The sequence below is a fragment of the Spermophilus citellus genome (assembly GCF_964194105.1).
Source record: "Spermophilus citellus genome assembly, chromosome: 4".
Lineage (NCBI taxonomy): Eukaryota > Metazoa > Chordata > Mammalia > Rodentia > Sciuridae > Spermophilus > Spermophilus citellus.
The window spans coordinates 163,009,076-163,021,842 of NC_138185.1; the positions used below are offsets into that span (position 1 = coordinate 163,009,076).

General features: G+C 35.2%; 1 protein-coding gene across 2 annotated transcripts in view; it reads left to right on the plus strand.

Moving 5' to 3' along the window:
- RAD51B (RAD51 paralog B) overlaps positions 1-12,767 on the plus strand; it is a 581,568-nt gene that overhangs the window by 27,700 nt on the left and 541,101 nt on the right. For both annotated transcript variants that reach the window (XM_081288760.1, XM_081288759.1), the window contains exon 5: positions 3,589-3,725. In XM_081288760.1, coding sequence (XP_081144886.1) covers positions 3,589-3,725 — 137 coding nt within the window. The remainder of the gene's footprint in view (positions 1-3,588; positions 3,726-12,767) is intronic.

The window sequence follows — 12,767 nt, forward strand, 5'->3', positions numbered from 1 at the left end:
TCACAAGGCTAAGTACAACCTGGCCTGTCTGAGATTCTTTGCTTTTGCTTTTAGTTTGAGGATTCAGAGTCAAGTTATTTTTAAAACAAATTCTGTAGGTCTTAAGATCTAATCATATTTCTATGTAATTATAAAGTGAATATAAAAGTAGGTGCTGGGAAGGGAAGTCATTAAAAACATGATAGTTCCCACAAGCTGTCTTGTCTCAGATCCCAGCCGGACAGTCCTTATATTTTCTTCTCCAACTATAGGCTTGGCAGATGCCCCCATCTTGAGTGTGCAAAAGTTAGCTTGGTGAGATTTCTAGGTCCTTAAGGGTCCAGGTTTCATGTTCATCTCACATTTAATCTAAGATTAGAATGAGAAGGCTTCATTTATTCCTTAGTACAATTAGACTTGACTTTTCTGTAGATGATTATTTTTCTCTTCCTTGCTGATGCTTGAGATGTCTACACTACTGATATTCTTTCAGTTCTTTTATATTTCTCATGTAGGGGTGGTGAAACTTTGTCTCAAGCTATATGAAGCTAATTGTATTTTACTGGTATTTCCTGTATGTAAATGTTGTGTTCACTGTTTTCCAAGAATCACAGAATTTAGACTCTTCTGGTTTGGTATGACTTCTCTTTCTAACCACCATTGGGGCTGAAGCTGAGAAGTGAACACAACTTGATGTGGTGTGGGTGCTAGAATTCAGGGCTAAATTGTCTGAAAATAAAAAAATATTAATGTTGATATATTTTGACTCATTAAGTAAACCTGAAAAAATAATGAAATTTTGCTCCAGCACCTCATAAGATTGCATATAGCATAAAACTTTTTTTTTTAATCTAGAAGAGAGGAAAAATATGTGAAGAGAATATAAAGCATTAGAAATTAGTTATAAAGTATTATTATCCAAGCTCTAATCTAAGCTCAAAATAAAGCCCAAACACACCCAGAAAGCTTTTAATGTTATTCACATGATATTTTACTTTCTCTAAGACTATGCTGAATTGATGCATAAAAATAATGAAGTAGGGAAAATGCCACTTGTTCTTAACTTTTCAGATTAAAAACATTTTCTTTAAAGATGGAATAGTACATTAATACCTTATATTTTCATGGTACTTGATGCTTCATTGAACATTTATATATATATCATCCTACTAAAAATGATGGCTTATTTAAACTTTCCACTAAAAAAATAAATCACAGAGGGTTTTGCAGGCTCATTAATCTGAGAACATATCTAAAACCCAGTACATAGATAGTATGTATAGAAAGACCAGTTTTCAGTTCCTCCATTAGTTCTCACTCTGAAGTATAAGTATTTCTTTATTTTGAAGATCCAGTTTAAACTTTTACTGAGAGAAGATTCCCTTGCTCTGATATCTGATAAGTAATTTGATCCATGTTGTTCCTAGTAATAAGAGTCCATGATAAATTCTTGGATATCTTTAGTTTCCAAAGCAGGATATGTAAGATGATCTCTTAGGTTGTGGGAAGAAAATATTAGAACTTTTGTGGCATTTCAATCTAGCAAGTGAAATTTGCTTTAACTAACAATCTATGGGTTGATCATCTGTGTGTCAGACTATCATTTATCAGTTTTGTCTATAAGGAAGGGTTACAAAGGGTTGACAGAGGCACATTGATTTCAGTAGTTTAGGATTAATATAGAAAACAACATGGCAACAACTTAAATGGATTATTTGGTAAGCAAATAACTTCAGAATGTATAGAGTAGTCATTGTAGATGATTTGAAGTTTCAGGAATTAAATTACTCAATGTGGGAGAATGCTATATATTTAAAGTACAGATGTTTCTAACATGGCCCAGATCATTATATTAGTTAGATTCTTTTTCAATAACAAAATACACAAACAACCACTTTTTTCCCCATGTCTCTGTGTGTGCTATTGAGGTATAGATGTTATCAGGAAAGATATAGTCTCAAAAAATAAAAGACTTCTTGAATATAAAATAATGTATACGAGGTAATTTCCTAGGGTGGTAATATTTTCACTTGATAAGAATTTAGATTGCACATCTGGAGCTGAGGGTATAGCTCAGTGGTAGAGTGCTTGCTTAGCATATGCAGGGACCTTAATTTGATCCCCAGCATCACAAAACAAACACAAATCATAGATTGCATACGTGTATGTGCATCTATTGAAGTTCATCAAATGTTAGAATTAAGGTTTCTATATTCCACTCTTTGTAAAATTTATCTGAAAAGGAAAAAAAGAATCTTAAACATTAAATTCTACTTAATGATGTGCATGCTGAATTGTGGGGAAATAGTATATTGTTTTTGACTTACTTTGAAGTGCATAAAAAACAAAACAACCTAAGATGAATTGATAATGGATAGAGGAATATTACATGTATAGTAAAAATGGTATTTTTAGAGTCTAGGTGGTAGGTATGTGGATGTTTCTTATAAAATGTCTTCCAAGTTTTCTGTTGCTTTATCCTTATGCAATCTGTAGCATCCCAGAAGTTGATATCAGATGTGCAAAGAGTACCTCAGGAAGTATCAGTTTTGCTTATATTTTTTAATAAAAACCTGTCAGGCTATTTAGTGTTATAGCAAAATACCTGAGGGCTGGGTTCTTTATGTATAGGTGTATTTGGCTAAGAATTCTGGTTGCTAGAAGAGCCAACAGCATGTGCTCTCATTGTGGCTTTGTCTGTTAGCTTTTACTCCTTCTGACTAAAATACCTGACAAGAACAATTAGAGGAGGAAACATTTATTCTGCCTCATGGTTTCAGAGGTCTCAGTCCATGGTTGGCCAACTCCATTGCTCTGGACCTGAGGTGAGATAAGAACATCATGGTAGAAGGGCATAGTGGAGGAAAGTTCTCAGCTCATGGTAGCTGGGAAGGAAAGAGAAAGTGAGCTAGGAACAAGGGACAAAATATAAACCCCCAGTGACCTACTTCTCCACCTATACCCTTTTGCCTGTAGTTACCATCCAGTGAGAAGTTCTTTCAAAGGATTGCTCAATCAAATTGATTCATCCACTGATTAAGTTACAGCTCTCAGATCATAATCTAATAATTTCACTTCTGAACATTTCGAACATTCCTGCATTGTCTACATAAGCTTTTGGGCAATACCTTATATTCAAACCCTAACAGTGGTGAAACTCACCCCACAGGCTGCATCACAATAGGGTGGAGAAGCAGGAAGGGAAATGGCTTTGTGCCGCAGGAGTAAACTTTATGGGGAAGGCTTGATTAATAAGAACCTCCTCTTATAAGAACTTACTTACTCCACAAAAACAACATTAATCCTTTCTAAGGCAGTGCCCCAATGACCTAAATACCTTCCTCGTTAAAATTTTTTATCTGAACTACAAAACACAGAGGATGATTTGAGTGACCATTTTCACAGTTCTTCCAAGGATGTTACATAGAGTACCAATCGGGATGCATAGGGGAGAAGTTAATTCATTATATATAATGGATGTTCTAGGGTATTAGGGGTTAATTCTGTCCTGGTTAACTATTCCCAGGTTGTTGGATTGTTTTTGTAGCAAATTCCTAAAATGATTTTCTTTGACTTATAGGCTTTATACAAATAATATTTGTTTTTTAGATTACAGGGCCACCAGGCTGTGGAAAAACTCAGTTTTGCATAATGATGAGTATTTTGGCTACATTACCCACCAGTATGGGAGGATTAGAAGGAGCTGTTGTGTACATAGACACAGAATCAGCATTTAGTGCTGAAAGGTAAGATGTTTAATTATTTTCCATTATAATGCTTTATTTTAATAACATATACAATGTGGAACATTAATAAATAGGTTAATATTTACCTGTTTTTTTTTTTGGAACAGAGAATGTTAGATTACTTTTTGGTAAGAGTTTTCCTTTTAAAATTGACAGAAGACAGTTTTTTGTTTTTATCTCTTTCTTACTGGGGTAAGTGGGGTTCTTGGGTAAGCTGTCTTGTGTTTTGAAAGTTGGTAAGAAAGAAGGTAAAGAAACAGGGAAGAATTTAAGTAAAAAATGAGGAAGATGCAAAACTAAAAAGGAAAAAGAAAATAGATAATTTGCCTTATAAGTAATTTCTAGTTGGAAGTAAAGTGTTGGTGAATGGATATGTCTGAGCTGGGATGCTTATGCATTTGGAGATTGATGTAGTTCTGTTCTCTTGCATGCTTTCTTCTGTGCATGAGTGTGCATGTATGTATGTGTGTGCGTGCATGTGTGTATGTGTGTGTAGTGCTGGGAATTGAACCCACGGCCTTGCACTTGCCTAAGCAAGCAATCTTAACACTGAGCCATATCCCCACCCCAATTCTGTTCTCTTAGTCAAGGTATACTATAGAGTTCTGACTCTTTCTAACCATGTCACTCTGAATCAGATCTCTATTTCTTTATAAAGAATACTATTCAGATCAAAGTGGACATGGCCAGATAAATTCCAAATGAATTATTTTGCCTAGAGCTTAATACTTATCTTGCAATATAGTTCCTGGTTATCTGTTCTGTCTGAATATATGCCACTGATCTGTCAGCTCTTTGGGTTTGTGTTATATCTTTGTATTTTCAAAGCCAAATCCAGTGACTGGTACATACTAACTTTCCAGAAAATGTTTGATAAATGAGTGAACTGGCAGGTGTTACTCCCAGATTGTGAAATCCAAAGGCTATTTCTTAATAAAAGGAATGAAGATTCCTTGAGAAATGGCTGAATCTGGCTCTAGAGCAGGTGTTTTTCTCTTTTTGGGGTAGGGGTGGTCCCTAGGGGTCAACTCTAGGGCCTCACACATGCTCTTCCTCTGAACTACATCTCCATGGAGCAGGAAATTTTTAAGTTGAGTTTTTTTTTCTTTTTAAAAATTTTTTAATTGATTTGGGTTGGGAAAAATCATACCACGCACATGGTCTTTGGAAGCAAGCAGGGGTGGCCATCCTCATATTGAATAAAATCGACTTCAAAACTAAGTTAACCAAAAGGGATAAAGAAGGACATTATATACTGTTAAAAGGAACCATTCACCAACAAGACATAACAATTATCAATATTTATGCACCAAATAATGGTGCTGCAACATTCATAAAAGAAATTCTCCTCAAGTTCAAGAATCAAATAGACCACAACACAATAATTATGGGTGACTTCAACACACCTCTCTCATCATTGGACAGATCCTCCAAAACAAAGTTGAATAAAGAAACTATAGAACTCAATACCACAATCAATAACCTAGACTTAATTGACATATATAGAATATATCAACCATCATCAAATGGATATACTTTTTTCTCAGCAGCACATGGATCCTTCTCAAAAATAGACCATATATTATGCCATAGGGCAACCCTCAGTAAATATAAAGGGGTGGAGATAATACCATGCATTTTATCTGATCATAATGGAATGAAACTGGAAATCAATGATAAAAGAAGGAAGGGAAAATCCTACATCACATGGAAAATGAACAATATGTTACTGAATGATCAGTGGGTTACAGAAGACATAAAGGAGGAAATCAAAAAATTCTTAGAGATAAATGAAAATACAGACACAACATATCGGAATCTATGGGACACAATGAAAGCAGTTTTAAGAGGGAAATTCATCGCCTGGTGGTCATTCCTCAAAAAAAGAAAAAACCAACAAATAAATGAGCTCACACTTCATCTCAAAGCCCTAGAAAAGGAAGAGCAAAACAACAGCAAATGTAGCAGAAGGCAAGAAATAATTAAAATCAGAGCAGAAATCAATGAAATTGAAACAAAAGAAACCATTGAAAAAATTAACAAAACTAAAAGTTGGTTTTTCGAAAAAATAAATAACATCGACAGACCTTTAGCCATGCTAACGAAGAGAAGAAGAGAGAGAACTCAAATTACTAACATACGGGATGAAAAAGGCAATATCACAACAGATGCTACAGAAATACAGAAGACAATTAGAAATTATTTTGAAAACCTATATTCCAATATAATAGAAGATAGTGAAGACATTGATAAATTTCTTAAGTCATATGATTTGCCAAGACTGAGTCAGGAGGATACACACAATTTGAACAGACCAATATCAATGGATGAAATTGAAGAAGCAATCAAAAGACTACCAACCAAGAAAAGCCCAGGACTGGATGGGTATACAGCAGAGTTTTACAAAACCTTTAAAGAAGAATTAATACCAATACTTTTCAAGTTATTTCAGGAAATAGAAAAAGAGGGAGCTCTTCCAAATTCATTCTACGAGGCCAACATCACCCTGATTCCGAAACCAGACAAAGACACCTCAAAGAAAGAAAACTACAGACCAATATCTCTAATGAACCTAGATGCAAAAATCCTCAATAAAATTCTGGCGAATCGAATACAAAAACACATCAAAAAAATTGTGCACCATGATCAAGTAGGATTCATCCCTGGGATGCAAGGATGGTTCAATATACGGAAATCAATAAATGTTATTCACCACATCAATAGACTTAAAGATAAGAACCATATGATCATCTCGATAGACGCAGAGAAAGCATTCGACAAAGTACAGCATCCCTTTATGTTCAAAACATTAGAAAAACTAGGGATAACAGGAACTTACCTTGACATTGTAAAAGCTATCTATGCTAAGCCTCAGGCTAGCATCATTCTGAATGGACAAAAGTTGAAGGCATTCCCTCTAAAATCTGGAACAAGACAGGGATGCCCTCTCTCACCACTTCTATTTAATTTAGCCCTTGAAATACTAGCCAGAGCAATTAGACAGACAAAAGAAATTAAAGGCATAAAAATAGGAAAAGAAGAAGTTAAATTATCACTATTTGCGGACGACATGATTCTATACCTAGAAGACCCAAAAGGATCTACAAAGAAACTACTAGAACTAATAAATGAGTTCAGCAAAGTGGCAGGATATAAAATCAACACGCATAAATCAAAGGCATTTCTGTATATCAGCGACAAAACTTCTGAAACGGAAATGAGGAAAAACACTCCATTCACAATATCCTCCAAAAAAATAAAATACTTGGGAATCAACCTAACAAAAGAGGCGAAAGATTTATACAATGAAAACTACAGAACCCTAAAGAGAAAAGTAGAAGAAGATCTTAGAAGATGGAAAAATATACCCTGTTCATGGATAGGCAGAACTAACGTTATCAAAATGGCGATATTACCAAAAGTTCTCTATAGGTTTAATGCAATACCAATCAAAATCCCAACGGCATTTCTTGTAGAAATAGATAAAGCAATCATGAAATTCATATGGAAAAATAAAAGACCCAGAATAGCAAAAGCAATTCTAAGCAGGAAGTGTGAATCAGGCGGTATATTGATACCAGATTTCAAACTATATTACAGAGCAATAGTGACAAAAACAGCATGGTACTGGTACCAAAACAGGCGGGTGGACCAATGGTATAGAATAGAGGACACAGAGACTAATCCACAAAGTTACAACTATCTTATGTTTGATAAAGGGGCTAAAAGCATGCAATGGAGGAAGGATAGCATCTTCAACAAATGGTGCTGGGAAAACTGGAAATCCATATGCAATAAAATGAAACTGAATCCCTTTCTCTCGCCATGCACAAAGTTAACTCAAAATGGATCAAGGAGCTTGATATCAAATCAGAGACTCTGCGTCTGATAGAAGAAAAAGTTGGCTCCGATCTACATATTGTGGGGTCGGGCTCCAAATTCCTTAATAGGACACCCATAGCACAAGAGTTAATAACAAGAATCAACAAATGGGACTTACTTAAACTAAAAAGTTTTTTCTCAGCAAGAGAAACAATAAGAGAGGTAAATAGGGAGCCTACATCCTGGGAACAAATTTTTACTCCTCACACTTCAGATAGAGCCCTAATATCCAGAGTATACAAAGAACTCAAAAAATTAGACAATAAGATAACAAATAACCCAATCAACAAACGGGCCAAGGACCTGAACAGACACTTCTCAGAGGAGGATATAGAATCAATCAACAATTACATGAAAAAATGCTCACCATCTCTAGCAGTCAGAGAAATGCAAATCAAAACCACCCTAAGATACCATCTCACTCCAGTAAGATTGGCAGCCACTGTGAAGTCAAACAACAACAAGTGCTGGCGAGGATGTGGAGAAAAGGGTACACATGTACATTGTTGGTGGGACTGCAAATTGGTGCAGCCAATTTGGAAAGCAGTATGGAGATTCCTGGGAAAGCTGGGAATGGAACCACCATTTGACCCTGCTATTGCCCTTCTTGGATTATTCCCTGAAGAACTTAAAAGAGCATGCTACAGGGATACTGCCACATTGATGTTTATAGCAGCACAATTCACAATAGCTAGACTGTGGAACCAACCCAGATGCCCTTCAATAGATGAATGGATAAAAAAAAAGTGGCATCTATACACAATGGAGTACTACGCAGCAATAAAAAATGACAAAATCATAGAATTTGAAGGGAAATGGATGGCACTAGAGCAGATTATGCTTCGTGAATCTAGCCAATCCCTAAAAAACAAATACCAAATGTCTTCTTTGATATAATGAGAGCAACTATGAACAGAGTAGGGAGGAAGAGCAGGAAGAAAAGATTAACTTTAAACAGAGACATGAGATGGGAGGGAAAGAGAGAGAAAAGGGAAATTGCATGGAAATGAAGGGAGACCCTCATTGCTATACAAAATTACATATAAGAGGTTATGAGGGGAATGGGAAAATTAACAAGGAGAGAAATGAATTACAGTAGATGGGGTAGAGAGAGAAGATGTGAGGGAAGGGGAGGGAGGATAGTAGGGGATAAGAAAGGTAGGAGAATACAACAGTCACTAATATGGCAGTATATAAAAATGTGGAGGTGTAACCGACGTGATTCTGCAATCTGCGTTTGGGGTAAAATTGGGAGTTCATAACCCACTTGAATCTAATGTATGAAGTATGATATGTCAAGAGCTTTGTAATGTTGTGAACAACCAATAAAAAAATAAAATTAAAAAAAAGTAAAAAAAATTTTTAATTGATTTTTTAAAAAATAAATAACAGTGGAATGCATTACAATTATTATTACACATATATACAGCACAATTTTTCATATCTCTGGTTGTATATAAAGTATGTTGACACCAATTCGTGTCTTCATACATGTACTTTGGATAGTGATGTCTATCACATTTCACCATCCTTGCTAACCCCCTGCCCCCTCCATTTCTCTCCCACCCCTCTGCCCTATCTAGAGTTCGTCTATTCCTCCCATGCTCCCACTCCCTACCCCACTATGAATCAGCCTTCATGTATCAGAGAAAACATTCAGCATTTATTTTTGAGTTTGAAACATGTCAGATAGCGAGGAATGTATAATGGACTATTTCATCTCTAAAAGATTTAGGAATCAACATGAAGAGCCTCTACTGGCCAAAGATGAAACAAATTGAGCATCAATAAGAATAATAATGTCAGTGAATCAAAACATGAAATATTTAAACCCATGTATCTATAATTATATTAAGAGATAAAATTAAAAAGCTTCTGCATAGCAAAAGAAGCAATGAGCACAGTGAAGGGAAAGATTGCACAATGGGAGGAAAATCTGCCAGCTATTCATCAGAAGGAGGATTTATATCCAGAATATATAAAGAATTCAAAATATTCATACCAAAAGAACAGTAATTCATTTCTCAAGAGTACAAATGGCCTATAAATACATAAAAAATGCTTAACATCTCTAGCCATAAAGGAAATGCAAATAAAAACTACATTGAGAGTCTGTCTCACCCAGTCAGAATATCTGTTATCAAGAAAACAATTACAAATGCTAGTGGGGAATGTGGGCAAAAGGAACCCTTACACACTGTTGGTAGGAATCTAAATTAATAAAACCACTATCAATAAGAGCATGTAAGTTTCTTAAAAAACTAAAATGAGAACTATCATATGATCTAGCTTTACCACTACTGGGTATATACCTGAAGGAAACAAAACTAACCATAAGACAGATACCCGAATACCTATGTTTATTACAGCACTGTTTATCATAACCAAGCTATGAAATCAGCCTAGGTGCTCATCAACAGATGAATGGATAAAGGAAGTTGTGGCATATTTATTTACACAATGGAGTATTTGTTCTTGAAGAAGAACAAAATTATTTCATGTGCAGGAAAGTGAATGGAACTGGAGGTCATCATTTTACGTGAAATAAACCAGACTCAGAAAGACAAGCGTTGTATGTTTTCTCTCATGTGGAATCTAGAATAATAAAAAAAAAAGATGATATGAAAGTAGAAGTGCAACTATTAGGGAAGGGGAAGGAGACCTGGGGAGGAGGTAGAGAGGGTAAGAGAAGGCAACAGGGAGGGTGGATACAATCATAGTATGTTCTATGGTTATACACATGTGTGAAATTTTCATAATGAAATCCATTATTTTTATAACTAACATGTGTTAATAATTATAATAAAAAGAGATGAAAAGGAACTAATTGATTACCATTGGAGAATGTTGGAGAAGCAACTTCTTATTTTAAAAGTGTATGGAAAAAGTTTTCGGGAGGTGTGGGGGTACCAGGGATTGAACTCAGGGGCGCTTGACCACCGAGCTATGTCCCCAGCCCTATTTTGTATTTTATTTAGAGACAGGGTCTCATCTCACTGAGTTGCTTAGCGTCTTGTTTTTGCTGAGGCTGGCTTTTTACTTTGATCCTCTTGCCTCAGCGTCCCAAGCTGGTGGGGTTACAGGTGTGTGGAATTACAGGTGTATGCCACCGAGTAATAAATGAAGAAGGAATGTTGGATTATCTCCAAATTACAAACTCTTATCTAATGAATCTCAATATTAAACATCAAAGACTGCTAGAATCAAACAAAAACAACATCATTGGAGTATCCCCGATGGAAGAACAACCAAACATGAATGTGATTAAGCTGTCTACCAACTACCAGTTTACAACATATATATAGAAAGGAATGTGTTAAACTATTTTAGAGGGTTGCAGTTAGAGGGATGCAGTTAACAAAATCTGAACTACCGGAAATTATAGAATAAACAACCTGGTTTCTTTAACAAATAAATTGTAAGATTAAAATAAAAAAGGAGGAGGAACCTTTGAATTAAAACAGGTTTAAAAGATGTATTGATCAGTTGCAATGTGGATTTAGAGAAGAGATAGAACAGAGATAGAACAGACTCAAAGAGAAATATGTTTTAGTCAGTCTGGTTTAGTACTGTCACCATTTTGTGCTTACAAAGTAAGCCTTTTAACATGAATGAAAAAGTGTTTGAAGGATTAATATGAGGAAGGATTAAAAGATTCACATATATAGAATTTTGGGTTAAGTGATAAAAGTGGGAAATTATTTAAAATTTTTTTTTTATCAAGGAGGAAATAGTTTCTATTCCTAGTAGTAAAATAAAATAAAAATTAAAAAAAGAAAACAGGAAGAATAAATAAAAACTATTTGAGTTTAAAATGCATTAAAAGGAAAAAAAAACCCAAGAAAACTTTGTGGGTGAAGGTGTTATACTTAAAAGCATTTTGTAAAGATTAGTTATATTTTTTTAAAGCAGTATACTAAGTAGCTTATTTTACATGTCCTTTAGAAAATAATCTAAAATATTATGTTAATTATGCTCATTCATCACAGACTGCATTTGTATCTCCGGAGGGTTTAACAGTTAGATAATAGTGTGGTGTAGAGTTGACCCCTGGGGGACTTGGAGTCTGCTTTGGGAAAAAGGAAATGCTAAGAAGGCAGAGTTCTGAATGTCCTTCTTCTAATTGAATCTGAAAAGGTCTGTTTTTCTTTGTTTACATATTGGATTTTTTGCTTAAAATTTGGTGTTGTCTTAGTTACCATATGCTTTCATATATCTTGAGAATCTGGATAAATAGATTAATTCAGTGACCCATCCCCATATTTTAGCCTATGGAAAATTTGGCAACCATAAGAATTCCATTGTACATGAATTGAATAAATAATATATTATCCTTAATAGAGATAATTGGAAAAAATGGAACTGGAGGTTAAGAATAAAAATAAGGAATAGCTTGGCATCGTGGTGCATGCCTGTAATCTCAGCTACTCAAGAGGCAGAATTGCAAGTTCAAGGCCAGTCTGGTCAGCTTAGTGAGATCCTGTCTCAAAAAAAGAAAAGAAAAGAAAAGAAAAAAGATTGGGGATATAGCTCAGTAGTAGAGCACCCCTGATTCAACCACCAGTACCACACACACACACACACACACACACACACACACACACACACAGAGGAAGGTAATATGGATAGTAAATAGTAATAGAATTTCTTGGGGGGAAAAAGCTTTGAGGAAAAATAAAATAACATGGATAAAGGAAAATAAAGTTTGGAACTGCAAATGAGAATAGTAGGGTAGATAGTGTGAGAAAAAACTGAAGGATCTGGGGAAGCAAGAGATGGGACCAAGAACCCTGGAAGGTGGGATATAGGACTGGAATTAGGAGGTAGAAATGGACATTCCTGAGTTACAGTGAAATCAGAAAAACTTTGAGAATGGGGAAGAAAGAGTTCAGCAGAGGAGGAAGACATTATTTAAATAATTACTAAAATATAAAATTGAATGTATTATAACTAAGAATGCAAAGGAGAAATACCTGTTGTTTTTATAATGTGGGGGAAGCACTAGCTGAGCAGCTGAATTAATTTTGTGTGCATGTCACCTCTCGGTACCAAGTGGCTTACAGATCTTGCTATCTAATTTCTACAAGACTTTAGATTGTCATTCTTTCTGAATCAGGGTGTATAGATGAAAGCATGGTCAGCAGTAATAGTGGCCAGCCA